This window comes from Carcharodon carcharias, chromosome 36, assembly GCF_017639515.1.
Source record: "Carcharodon carcharias isolate sCarCar2 chromosome 36, sCarCar2.pri, whole genome shotgun sequence".
NCBI classification, from domain to species: Eukaryota; Metazoa; Chordata; class Chondrichthyes; order Lamniformes; family Lamnidae; genus Carcharodon; species Carcharodon carcharias.
The window spans coordinates 6,948,819-6,963,188 of NC_054502.1; the positions used below are offsets into that span (position 1 = coordinate 6,948,819).

General features: G+C 45.6%; 1 protein-coding gene across 2 annotated transcripts in view; it reads left to right on the forward strand.

Annotated features, from left to right (window-relative positions):
- LOC121272897 (small conductance calcium-activated potassium channel protein 2-like) overlaps nt 1-14,370 on the forward strand; it is a 106,654-nt gene that overhangs the window by 36,147 nt on the left and 56,137 nt on the right. For both annotated transcript variants that reach the window (XM_041179736.1, XM_041179737.1), the window contains exon 3: nt 12,626-13,044. In XM_041179736.1, the coding sequence (XP_041035670.1) occupies nt 12,626-13,044 (419 nt within the window). The remainder of the gene's footprint in view (nt 1-12,625; nt 13,045-14,370) is intronic.

The following is a 14,370-nucleotide window of genomic DNA, read 5'->3' on the forward strand; positions in this document are numbered from 1 at the left end:
CTCTGTACAGTTACACAGTGAGTGATCCTTACCCTGAATAAACAGTAACTCTGTACAATGACACAGTGAGTGATCCTTACCCTGCTGAATAAACAGTGACTCTGTACAGTTACACAGTGAGTGATCCTTACCTTGCTGAATAAACAGTGACTCTGTACAGTTACACAGTGAGTGATCCTTACCCTGAATAAACAGTGACTCTGTACAGTTACACAGTGAGTGATCCTTACCCTGAATAAACAGTAACTCTGTACAGTTACACAGTGAGTGATCCTTACCCTGAATAAACAGTAACTCTGTACAGTTACACAGTGAGTGACCCTTACCCTGCTGAATAAACAGTGACTCTGTACAGTTACACAGTGAGTGATCCTTACCCTGTTGAATAAACAGTGACCCTGTAGAGTTACACAGTGAGTGATCCTTACCCTGCTGAATAAACAGTGACTCTGTACAGTTACACAGTGAGTGATCCTTACCCTGCTGAATAAACAGTGACTCTGTACAGTTACACAGTGAGTGATCCTTACCCTGAATAAACAGTAACTCTGTACAGTTACACAGTGAGTGATCCTTACCCTGCTGAATAAACAGTGACTCTGTACAGTTACACAGTGAGTGATCCTTACCCTGAATAAACAGTAACTCTGTACAGTTACACAGTGAGTGATCCTTACCCTGCTGAATAAACAGTGACTCTGTACAGTTACACAGTGAGTGATCCTTACCCTGCTGAATAAACAGTGACTCTGTACAGTTACACAGTGAGTGATCCTTACCCTGAATAAACAGTAACTCTGTACAGTTACACAGTGAGTGATCCTTACCCTGCTGAATAAACAGTGACTCTGTAGAGTTACACAGTGAGTGATCCTTACCCTGCTGAATAAACAGTGACTCTGTACAGTTACACAGTGAGTGATCCTTACCCTGAATAAACAGTGACTCTGTACAGTTACACAGTGAGTGATCCTTACCCTGAATAAACAGTAACTCTGTACAGTTACACAGTGAGTGACCCTTACCCTGCTGAATAAACAGTGACTCTGTACAGTTACACAGTGTGTGACCCTTACCTTGCTGAATAAACAGTGACTCTGTACAGTTACACAGTGAGTGACCATTACCCTGCTGAATAAACAGTGACTCTGTACAGTTACACAGTGAGTGATCCTTACCCTGCTGAATAAACAGTGACTCTGTACAGTTACATAGTGAGTGATCCTTACCCTGCTGAATAAACAGTGACTCTGTAGAGTTACACAGTGAGTGATCCTTACCCTGCTGAATAAACAGTGACTCTGTACAGTTACACAGTGAGTGATCCTTACCCTGCTGAATAAACAGTGACTCTGTACAGTTACACAGTGAGTGATCCTTACCCTACTGAATAAACAGTGACTCTGTACAGTTACACAGTGAGTGACCCTTACCCTGCTGAATAAACAGTGACTCTGTACAGTTACACAGTGAGTGACCCTTACCCTGCTGAATAAACAGTGACTCTGTACAGTAACACAGTGAGTGACCATTACCCTGCTGAATAAACTGTGACTCTGTACAGTTACACAGTGAGTGATCCTTACCCTGAATAAACAGTGACTCTGTATCGTAACACAGTGAGAGATCCTTACCCTGAATAAACAGTGACTCTGTACAGTTACACAGTGAGTAATCCTTACCCTGCTGAATAAACAGTGACTCTGTACAGTTACACAGTGAGTGATCCTTACCCTGAATAAACAGTGACTCTGTATAGTAACACAGTGAGTGATCCTTACCCTGCTGAATAAACAGTGACTCTGTACAGTTACACAGTGAGTGACCCTTACCCTGCTGAATAAACAGTGACTCTGTACAGTTACACAGTGAGTGACCCTTACCCTGCTGAATAAACAGTGACTCTGTACAGTTACACAGTGTGTGACCCTTACCTTGCTGAATAAACAGTGACTCTGTACAGTTACACAGTGAGTGACCATTACCCTGCTGAATAAACAGTGACTCTGTACAGTTACACAGTGAGTGATCCTTACCCTGCTGAATAAACAGTGACTCTGTACAGTTACATAGTGAGTGATCCTTACCCTGAATAAACAGTGACTCTGTACAGTTACACAGTGAGTGACCCTTACCCTGCTGAATAAACAATGACTCTGTACAGTTACACAGTGAGTGATCCTTACCCTGCTGAATAAACAGCGACTCTGTACAGTTACACAGTGAGTGACCCTTACCCTGCTGAATAAACAGTGACTCTGTACAGTTACACAGTGAGTGACCCTTACCCTGCTGAATAAACAATGACTCTGTACAGTTACACAGTGAGTGACCATTACCCTGCTGAATAAACAGTGACTCTGTACAGTTACACAGTGTGTGATCCTTACCCTGAATAAACAGTGACTCTGTACAGTTACACAGTGAGTGATCCTTACCCTGAATAAACAGTGACTCTGTACAGTTACACAGTGAGTGATCATTACCCTGCTGAATAAACAGTGACTCTGTACAGTTACACAGTGAGTGATCCTTACCCTGAATAAACAGTGACTCTGTAGAGTTACACAGTGAGTGATCCTTACCCTGCTGAATAAACAGTGACTCTGTACCGTTACACAGTGAGTGACCCTTACCCTGCTGAATAAACAGTGACTCTGTACAGTTACACAGTGAGTGATCCTTACCCTGCTGAATAAACAGTGACTCTGTACAGTTACATAGTGAGTGATCCTTACCCTGAATAAACAGTGACTCTGTACAGTTACACAGTGAGTGACCCTTACCCTGCTGAATAAACAATGACTCTGTACAGTTACACAGTGAGTGATCCTTACCCTGCTGAATAAACAGCGACTCTGTACAGTTACACAGTGAGTGATCCTTACCCTGCTGAATAAACAGTGACTCTGTACAGTTACACAGTGAGTGACCCTTACCCTGCTGAATAAACAGTGACTCTGTACAGTTACACAGTGAGTGACCCTTACCCTGCTGAATAAACAATGACTCTGTACAGTTACACAGTGAGTGACCATTACCCTGCTGAATAAACAGTGACTCTGTACAGTTACACAGTGTGTGATCCTTACCCTGAATAAACAGTGACTCTGTACAGTTACACAGTGAGTGATCCTTACCCTGAATAAACAGTGACTCTGTACAGTTACACAGTGAGTGATCATTACCCTGCTGAATAAACAGTGACTCTGTACAGTTACACAGTGAGTGATCCTTACCCTGAATAAACAGTGACTCTGTAGAGTTACACAGTGAGTGATCCTTACCCTGCTGAATAAACAGTGACTCTGTACAGTTACACAGTGAGTGACCCTTACCCTGCTGAATAAACAGTGACTCTGTACAGTTACACAGTGAGTGACCCTTACCCTGCTGAATAAACAATGACTCTGTACAGTTACACAGTGAGTGACCCTTACCCTGCTGAATAAACAATGACTCTGTACAGTTACACAGTGAGTGACCCTTACCCTGCTGAATAAACAGTGACTCTGAACAGTTACAAAGTGTGTGACCCTTACCTTGCTGAATAAACAGTGACTCTGTACAGTTACACAGTGAGTGACCATTACCCTGCTGAATAAACAGTGACTCTGTACAGTTACACAGTGTGTGATCCTTACCCTGAATAAACAGTGACTCTGTACAGTTACACAGTGAGTGATCCTTACCCTGAATAAACAGTGACTCTGTACAGTTACACAGTGAGTGATCATTACCCTGCTGAATAAACAGTGACTCTGTACAGTTACACAGTGAGTGATCATTACCCTGCTGAATAAACAGTGACTCTGTAGAGTTACACAGTGAGTGACCCTTACCCTGAATAAACAGTAACTCTGTACAATGACACAGTGAGTGATCCTTACCCTGCTGAATAAACAGTGACTCTGTACAGTTACACAGTGAGTGATCATTACCCTGCTGAATAAACAGTGACTCTGTACAGTTACACAGTGAGTGTTCCTTACCCTGCTGAATAAACAGTGACTCTGTACAGTTACACATTGAGTGACCCTTACCCCTGATAAGTTAATAGAAGGGGTGCTGTGATGAAATGCTGAAATTGCGTGTTCTGTTTCTACTTGCTAACGGGAATAATGGTTTTGTTCCAATTTGCAGTTTATTGACTTATAGCTGTCCTTAGCTGCCTTGCTGAGAGACTTGTGTGGGCTCTAGTCCTTCTATTATGATGATTGATTGAAGTTATGGGGATCACTGAGTTTGCAAGCTATAAGGCTTGTTATGGAAAGCAACGTGCAAAGAAAGCTCAGTGGTTTCTTTTTCATTCATTCTCGGTACATGAGAGGCGCTGGCAAGGGCAGCATTTGTTGCCCATTGCTAGTTGTCCTTATGAAAATGGTGGTGAGCCGTTGCCTTGAACTGCTGCATGTACCCCCACAATGCTGTTAGGGAGGGAGTTCCGCGATTTTGACCCATCGACAAGGAAGGAACCATTATATATTTTCAAGTCAGGATGGCGTGTAACTTGGAGGGGAACTTGCAGGTGGTGTGTTCCCATGCGTCTGTTGTCCTCGTCCTTCAGGGTGGTAGAGGTTGTGGGTTTGGAAGGTGTTGTTGAAGGAGCCTTGGTGAGTTGCTGCAGTGCATCTTGTAGATGGTAAACACTGCTGGCACTGTGTGTTGGTGGTGGAGGGATTGAATGTTTGTGGATGTGGTGCCGATCAAGCGGGCTGCTTTGTCCGGGATGGTGTCGAGCTTCTTGAGTGTTGTGGGAGCTGCACTCATCCAGGCAAGTGGGGAGTATTCCATCACTCTCCTGACTTGTGCCTTGTAGATGGTGGACAGGCTTTGGAGAGTCAGGAATAGGCAGCCTCTGACCTACTCTTGTATACAAAGTAATTACGTCCCCTTCTCCTGCCTAGGAGGTGCTGAGACCAATTGCAAATGAGGTCAAAGAAAAAAGATCTTGCATTTTTATAGCACCTTCCATGACCTCAGAATGTCCCAAAGTGCTTTACAGTCAATGAAGTACTTTTGAAGTGTAGTCACTATTGTAATGTAGGGAATGCGGCAGCTAATTTGAGCACAGCACTCTCCCACAAACAAGTTACCAAATAATCAGGTCTTGGTGATGCTGGTTGAAGGATAAATATTGGCACCTCTTCAAAATAGTGCCTTGGAATCATTTATGCCAACCTGAGAGGGCAGACAAGTTTAAAGTCCATTCTGCAACACGATGAATCTCCAACAGTGCAGCACTCCCTCAGTACTGCCCCTCCGACAGGAAGCCACCCCTCAGTATTGACCCTCTCTCAGCATTGAACCGCTGACAGGGTGCCACCTTCTCAGTACTGACCCTCTGACAGTGCGGCGCTCTCTCAGTACTGAACATCCAACAGTGTGGCGCTCCCTCAGTACTGACCCTCCAACAGTGCAGCACTCCCTCAGTACTGACCCTCCGACAGTGCGGCACTCCCTCAGTACTGACCCTCCGACAGTGCGGCTCTCCCTCAGTACTGACCCTCCGACAGTGCGGCACTCCCTCAGTACTGACCCTCCGACAGTGCAGCGCTCCCTCAGTACTGACCCTCCAACAGTGCAGCACTCCCTCAGTACTGACCTTCCGACAGTGCAGCACTCCCTCAGTGCTGACCCTCCGACAGTGTGGCACTCCCTCAGTACTGACCCTCCAACAGTGCAGTGCTCCCTCAGTACTGACCCTCCGACAGTGCAGTGCTCCCTCAGTACTGCATTAGCAACCTGGAGTGGGGAGTTTGAGCCCATAAGCATCTGACTTACAGGCAAGAACACTACCAACAGAGTCAGAACTGACACCGGGTGAAATGGGGAATATCCCTGATCTGTATGCCTAAGTATCACTGATAATTGGGAGCAGTGACACGGGAACAAATTTCCATTTCCTCCTTTCATTTTTACAAAGGCTGGGGGGCGGGGGGGCATGCAGAAAAAACATTTTGCTCCCATCGGCCATGGGTCAGGAATTCAGCTTTGAAATCCATGTTAGGACAGGGACAGAGCGGAGCTCAGTCTGATTTTTATTTTCCCCAGTGGTAATAATTGCTGTCTCAATTGGTTTCCAGCGCTCAGTAACCATGACAACCATAACTCTTACCTCCTAGACCGCAGATGCTGCACAGTTTCTGTGGGTTTTTAGCTGTGATGGAATGGGGAGCTTCACCAGGCTAAAGCTAACAGACTGAAACACTGCTTCTGCTTAAAGGTTTGTTTGCTTAATGCTAAAACTCAAAGCCGAAAGCCATGACTCTTGAGTGCACACAGTCTAGGGTCGCAGAGTCTCCAGGAATTAAAAATTAATCTCCATCGCACTTCTGCCAGCATATAAAAAAGCTGGGGCGGTTGGGTGGGTGGATGAAAGCATAGGAGCAATAGAAATTGTTTGAAAACTTTGATTTACCAAAATTCTTTGAGAACACTGTTTACCGTGAAAATATTGGACCATGGGTTGGGAGAAAGGGTTAGATTGGAAGTCAAGAATCATCCAACCTGGTTGTGAAGAGTTTGTTTGCTTTCTGATTGGCTGCAGGGGCGGGACACTGTGAGGATGGACCTGCTGAGTGACCAATGGTGGGAGAGCAAGGATTGGGGCATTTGGAAGCAGGAAGTCTGGCGACGGCACCTCCACGAATCTATCTGAGCTGAAAACTATGAGCTTGGCACTGGCTATTTCTTTGTTACCTGTAAGGTTTTGTTTTCTTCTTCCATGGGGTGTAGGTGCCAAGGGCAAGGCCAGTATTTGTTGCCCATCCCTAATTGCCCTTGAACTGACTGGCTGGACCATTTCAGAGGGCAATTAAGAGTCAACCACATTACTGTTGATCTGGAGTCACATATCGGCAAGCCCGACCAAGTTTCCTTGCCTAAACTAGATGGGTTTTTACAACAATTGACGATAGTTTAATGGTTACCATCACTGATTAGTTTTATAATTCCAGATTTTATTTATTGAATTTAAATTCTATTAGCTGTATGAGTAGGATTTGAACCCACAACCCCAGAGCATTCACCTGGGTCTCTGCATTATTCGACCAATGACATTACCACCATCTTCCTCCCTTGATGTGAAACACACTTGGCATTGAAGGTTCTGGTCCCTCACCCGCAGGCTGCTAACAGCTTCTTCTCCCCTCCAAGTTCAACCTGGTGCCATGTCATCCAAGGAACTGGGAGCGAATGTTTGGTGGGACACTGTATGTTCCTGGAGCCTTGTACAATTTTCCCTCTGCTCTCCTGCTGAAAGCATCGATCCTCGGTTGAAGTCCATGGGTACCCTTGCTCGAGTGGCCGGTCTTCATGTCTAAGCCCAGACACTGAATGTTGACAGGTTATAATGATTTTAAAATTCCCATCCTTGTGCTCAAATGCTACGTGGCCTCCCCCTCCCTATCTCTGCCACCTCATCTAGCCCTCTACAACTCTTCCAAATCTCTCTGCTCCTGCTATTCTGGCCTCTTGCGCATCCCCCACTTCCTTCACCTGACCATTGGTGACTATACCTTTGGCCCTGAGTTCTGGAATTCCTTCCCTAAACCTCACCGCCTCTCTTTCCTCCTCTAAAACCTATCTCTTTGACTAAGTTGCTAGCCATTGCTCAGTGAGTAGCACTGTCATCCCTGAGCCAGATGCTCACTGGTTCAAGCCCCACTGCAGAAACCTGAACACAAAGCCTAGGCTAACACTCCATTGCAGTGCCGTCATTTGGATGGGATGTTAAACTGGGACCCTGTCGGGTGAATATAAAAGATCCCATGACACTATTCAAAGGGGAAGTTCTTCCCGATATCGTAACCAATATTTATCCATCCAGCAACACCTAAAAACAAATTATCTGGGTCATTATCACATTGCTGTTTGGGTGCTTGCTGTGCACAGATTGGCTGCCACGTTTTCCTACATTATAACGGTGACTACACTTCAAAAGAGAAGCCTTGGGTGGTGGGGTTTGGGGGGTGGTGTCTCTTGGCTCAGCCTGCCCTGACTTATTGTTGAGGTGAACACGTCAGGTCGTAAACAACCATTTTCGCAGCAACTGAATCACGATCAAACTGTTCAGGATCGGGGTGAAAATGGCAGCCAGACCCTGCACCTTGGGAGTGGTACTCATGTCTCAAAGCAATTCTGGAGAACACAGTGTTAAAAATAAATCCTGATACTCCGTCTACCTGTTTAAATTCTGAACAGTATCACAAATAGAATCATCGCACTGTGGAAATTGTCCGTTTAAAGTGTTGAGCAAGTGTTCAGCCAGAAATGCCCTTCACTTCACATGTGGCACTCAATGGCCTCCACTAGGAAGCTAATTAGCTATTACTGGACTTTGATGTTGTTTCCTAGGCAACAGAAATAGCACACTGCTGTTCCATGCTCAAAGAATTGTTGTTTTAGCTCTGTCTCTCACTATGTTTCCCTCTCTCTGTTTTACTCTTTCCCTGTCTCCCCCCCCTCTCTGATTCTCTATCTGTTTCTTATTTTTTGTCTCTCTTTGCTTCTCCATTTCTCTCAGTCATTGTTCCTCATTGCATCAGTCCCCCTCTCCATTTCTCTCTCTCTTAGTGTCTCACTTACTGTCTTACTCCATTTCAGTCTCTCCCTCTCCATTTCTTTTTCATTCTCTGCATGCCACTCCTCAATCTCTCTCTCTCTGTCCACCTCACCATCGCTCACTCTTTTTCTCTCTCTCCACCTCTTTGTTGCTCCCTTTTCTCTTCTCTTCTCTCATTCATTCTGCCTCTCCCTGTCTATTTTTCTCTCTCATTCTGCGTTTATCCCTTTCCATTTCTCTCAGTCGCTCTTTCTGTCACTTCCTTTCTCTCATTCTATGTCTGTTGCTCCCTCTCTCTTTTCTTCTCGTTGTCTGTTACTCCCTCTGCTTCCCGAACTTGCTATCTCGCTCTACTTCTCTTTTTCTTGTTCCTCTCTAGGCCGCAGTTACTCTCTTATCTGTTTCAAACATCACCCCCAGCTTTCAATATCCCGCTTCATCTGTGATCCTCTTTGAAGTATGCTTAAGTTAATGCATCTGATAACAAGCCATTTCATCTCCCCAGCACCAACCACTGGATTATTGGAGGACACCATAATCTTGGTTCAAACAGATGAAAACTTGTCACTAAATGTCAAGTTAGACAACTGAAAAAGTAAATTCCCTACAGATCACAAAGATCAATACTGCCCTTCAATGGAAACCTATGATCTATCGCCAGACCATCCAACTTCCTCTTGAATGACTGCAGTTTTGGAATGACTCTATCCCCGGCCCGTTCCAGGGACCGATCACTGATTAACGCTCTGCCTTTGCTTCTTTTATACCCTTGTCCTTTTGTCCTGGGATCATAGCTGCAGGTAAAATTTTTCTGCACATTTTGTGACTGTTGGTTCAGGGGTTAGCGCACTCGCTGAGTCAGAGGGTTGTGGGTTTAAGTCCCTTCTGAGAGACTCGAACACAAGGTCTAGGCTGACGCTCCCACATCAGTACTGAGGGAATGCTGTACTGTCTTTTGGAGAAGGTGTTAAACCTAAGGCCTGTCTGCCCTCTCGGATAAGGATCCCATGGCTGCTACTTTGAAGAAAAGGAGGGGAGTTCTCTGGCCACTGCTTATCCTTCAATGACATGAAAACAGATGATCAGGTCACGAACACGTTAACTGTTTGTCGGAGCTCTCTGTGTGCAAACTGCCACGTTTTCTAAATTATATCAGGGTGATGGTAGCATAGTGGTAACGTCACTGGGCTTATAGTCTCAGGGATCCAAGCTAATGCTCTGGGGGGTACAGGTTCAAATCCCACCTTGGCAGCTGGTGGAATTTCAATTCAGTCAATAACAAATAATCATTTGATAGTACAGAACTTGAGTATTGCTGAAAAAAGAGACATGTCAAAGCTCTTCGTCTTGCACTCATTAGGACACTCGCAAGAATACCAATATAAGGGAGAAAGCAACAACTTATACTGTATGTGAAGAGAGTCCTGACTGGCTGGCAAGCAGCGATGCCATGGAGAATGCACTACTGATAGTGACTGACGGTTAAATGCCAAGAATTGTTTGAAATTTAAACCAGGCAGCTTGACCTTGATTGGTCAAGGCATTGCCCTGAGGAATGAGTCAACAGATGAATGTCACTTATTTTGTTTAGCTGAAGCAGGCACAATGTGTGTACATGTTCGGTCTGTCTGCAAATAACAGGGCCTGTGTGTTAATATGTGTAGCCTCCAGTACATGCAAATGCGCCACATTGTGAACTAGACTGACAATCTTAAATTGGTTGTCAGCGTAATTCTTAGCTCAGTGAGGATTATTTAGCAAATGTTGTCCAGTCGCGGAATCACATCTAATGTTGGACACTGTGATTTGAGTTTTGCAACCACAGGCTGGTTGTGTATCATCTGTACCCCGCCTGTTGCAAACAGTGGCTGGGACATATCATGCAAACTTATGAGCGGGCCTAAGGCCGTCACTTTCATCCCTGTAAAGTGCCCAGTCTAAATCAGATTATCCTGGAAGGGCAAGGTATCTCAAAAATTTGAGCAACAGGTGAAGCTAGCTGTTTCACGCTGCTACTATGCAGTAGCAACATGAGTGGTATTCACCACTAACAGGATGCTGCCGTCAAGCCAAAGAGACGTTCTGCCTATCACACAAACGAGTAATGTGGTATACAAATTTCAGTGCCAGCATGATGGTAGATATATAGGCTGTACATCCCAAGGAGTGGCGGATCGTATCAAACAGTATGTCCCAGCCACTGTTCACAATGGACACGGTTAAGACTGTACCCAACCAGCCCGTGTTTGCAAAACACAAAACACAGTGCCCAACATTAGATGTGATTCCGCGATTGGACAACATTTGCTAAATAATCCTCAGTGTGCTAAGAATTACACTGACAACCAATTTAAGATTGTCAGTCGCGTTCACAATGTGGTGCATTTGCGTGGACTGGGAGCTACATATATCAATACATAGGGCCCTGTTCTTTGCAGACAGAAAGAACATGTACACATATTGTGGCTGTTTCAGCTAAACAAAATAAATGACAGCTATTCACTGACTCATTCCTTGGGGCAATGCTTTGACCAATCAGGGTCAAGCTGCCTGGGTTTAACTTTCAAACAATGCTTGGCAGTTAGCTGCCAGTCACCGTTAGCGGTGCATTCTCCATGGCAACGCCACTTGCCAACCAATCAGCACTCTCTTCACATAAAGTATAAATTGCTGTTTTCTCCCTTATATTAGTAATCTTGCAAGCATCCTGATGAGTGCAAGATGAAAAGCTTTGACATGTCTCTTTTTTTCAGCAATACTCAATAACAAATCTGGAATTGAAAGCTAGTCACCGTGACAGTGACCATGAAACTATCGTTGATTGTTGTTCTTTTAAAAAAAAAAATATGGCTCACTAATGTCCCTTGAGGGAAGGAAATCTGCCATGCTTACCAGGTCCGGCCTACATTTAACTCCAGATCCACAGCAATGTGGCTGACTCTTAACTGCCCTATGAAATGGCCTAGCAAGCCACTCAGTTCAAGGGCAATTAGGGATGGGCAACAAATGCTGACCCTGCCAGCGACGCCCACGTCCCATGAAAGAATAAAAAAAAGGTCACTACACTTCAAAAAGTAACGTATTAGCTGTAAAGCACCAATTGGATGTTCTGAGCTTATAAGAAGTACAGTATAATTTAGGTTCTATTTTTGACCATTACTGTTCTACTTGCTATCCTCATTTAAGTCTTTAAACTCTCCTCAACTCGCCCACCTCCTTTCAAATCAACTCTCAAGAATTTTTTATTTTACTCAGACTGGGTTATCGGAGGCTAAGCCCCATGAGGATGCTCGGAAACTGAATGTCAGATCCCAGTGGCCTCAACATTCCTTGGCTTAACACATCTTGCCAATCAGTAAATCAACAACAAGTGATGTAATAAAGACCTGCCAGAGCTCTGAGGAACCTTCCCCTCTCCTGTCACTGTGAAATACTAAATAGGACAAAGGGCAGGAAGGAATAAATAGGAAATTGGCTGCTGTTTGATGACCTCTGGGCAGAACAAACTCTGCAGCCTCTCGTGATCACTTGCCTATTTGTAGAATAGTACAGCACAGGAGGAGGCCATTCAGCCCAGCATATCTGTGCCGAACCTTCAAGTATTTATCCAATTTCCTTTTGAAAGTTGCTATTGCATCTGTTTCCATTGCTCTTTCAGTCACAGTGTTCCAGACCATTGCTCATTGCATTTGAAAAAAATTCTCCTCATCTTCTTCAGGGTGTTTTGAGGAGTTATCTTAAATCTGTGCCCTGCCAGTAAAAACATTTTTTTCGCTAGCTATCAGAACCCGACAAAATTTTGAAAACCGCTATTAAATCTCTCTGTAACCTTCGCTGCTGTTAAGGAGAACAATCCAAGTCACTCACATAATTGAAGTCCCTCATTCCTGGTGTAATTCTCAAAAATCTCTTCCGCACCCTTTCCATGGACTTGGTATCCTTCCTAAAGTGTGGCACCCAGAGCAGGGCTCGGGCTGGTGTGCAGGGTTTTAGCATAGCTCCAAAAACGCTTTATCTTCGTTGGCTCTATGGAAACCTCCTCCCTGTTCTGTCTTGCAGCTTTTCATGATTGATAATGGAGCTGATGACTGGAGGATTGCCATGACTTATGAGCGGATTTTCTTCATCAGCTTGGAGATGGTAGTGTGTGCCATTCACCCTGTCCCTGGGCGCTACACGTTCCACTGGAAGGCCCGCTTGGCATTCTCCTACACACTGTCTGAGACCTGGGCCGACGTGGACATCATCCTCTCCATCCCTATGTTCCTCCGGCTCTACCTCATTGCCCGGGTCATGCTCCTCCACAGCAAGCTCTTCACGGATGCCTCCTCGCGCAGCATCGGGGCACTGAACAAGATCAACTTCAACACGCGCTTCGTCATGAAGACCCTCATGACCATCTGCCCCGGCACCGTGCTCCTCGTGTTCAGCATCTCGTTGTGGATCATCGCCGCCTGGACCGTCCGTGTCTGTGAGAGGTAGGGGGGCTCGTGCGCTGTTGGGGTAGGGGGACGGCATTTCATCCTCAGTGAGGTCGAGCGCAGTCAGCGCTGGGGAAGGGATCAGACTCCCCATGTTACATAAAAATCCTCAGCACAGAAACAGGCCATTTGGCCCCTCAGCTCGCTGACTGTGTTAATGCTCTTCACAAGCCTCCTCTGCCCTTTTTCATCTCACCCTATCGACTTATCTTTCTATTTCTTTTATCCCTTGGGTTTATCCAGCTTCCCCCTTAAATGCATTTCTGCTATTCACCTCAGCCACTCCCTGTACCACATTTGCCCCAATCTCTGCGTAAAAAAGTTTCTCCTGAATTCCCTATTGGATTTATTAGTGTCTACCGTATATTGATGGCCCCCTAGTTCTGGTCTTCCTCAAAAGTAGAAACATCACCTCTATGTCTGCCCCGTCAAACCCTTTCAGAATATTAAAGATCTCTATCAGGCCACCTCTCAGCCTTCTCTTTTCTAGGGAAAAGAGTTCCATTCTGTTCAATCAATCTGCCTTTAGTGTCAATGCCCTGCCAATCCTAAGTCAGTTATGGCTTGGCTCAGGTCTATGTTATAACTCCCACTTGTGAGCTGCACTGCTAGAATTTGGCTTCAAGCTAATGAGATGAAAATCTCTGCATTCTTCAGTCAACTGTGGGCTCTCTTGCCTCCGAGTCAGAAGGTCTTGGGCACAGGTCCCACACCAGAGATTTGAGCACAAAATCCAGGCCACCACTCCCAGAGCCAGTACAGAAGGAGCGCCGCGCTGTCGGAGACTCAGCACTAAGGGAGTGTCGCACTGTTGGAGGGTCAGTACTGAGGGAATGTCGCACTGTCGGAGGGTCAGTACTGAGGGAGCGCTGCACTGTCGGAGGGTCAGTACTGAGGGAATGTCGCACTGTCGGAGGGTCAGTAGTGAGGGAGCGCCGCACTGTCAGAGAGTCAGAACTGAGGGGGTGCCGCACTGTCAGAGGGTCAGTACTGGATGGAACGTCACACTGTCGGAGGGTCAGTGCTGTGGGAGCGCTGCACTGTCAGAGGGTCAGTACTGAGGGAGCGCCGCACTGTCAGAGGCTCAGTACTGAGGGAGCTCCGCACTGTCAGAGGCTCAGTACTGAGGGAGCTCCGCACTGTCAAAGGATCAGTACTGAGGGAGTGCTGCACTGTCAGAGGGTCAGTTCTGAGGGACTGCTGCACTCTCGGAAGGTCAGTACTGAGGGAGAACTACACTGTTGGAGGTACTGTCATTCTAATGAGATGTTAGACCAAGAGGTTTACCCTCTTACCTGAATGTAAAAGATCCCATGGTATTAT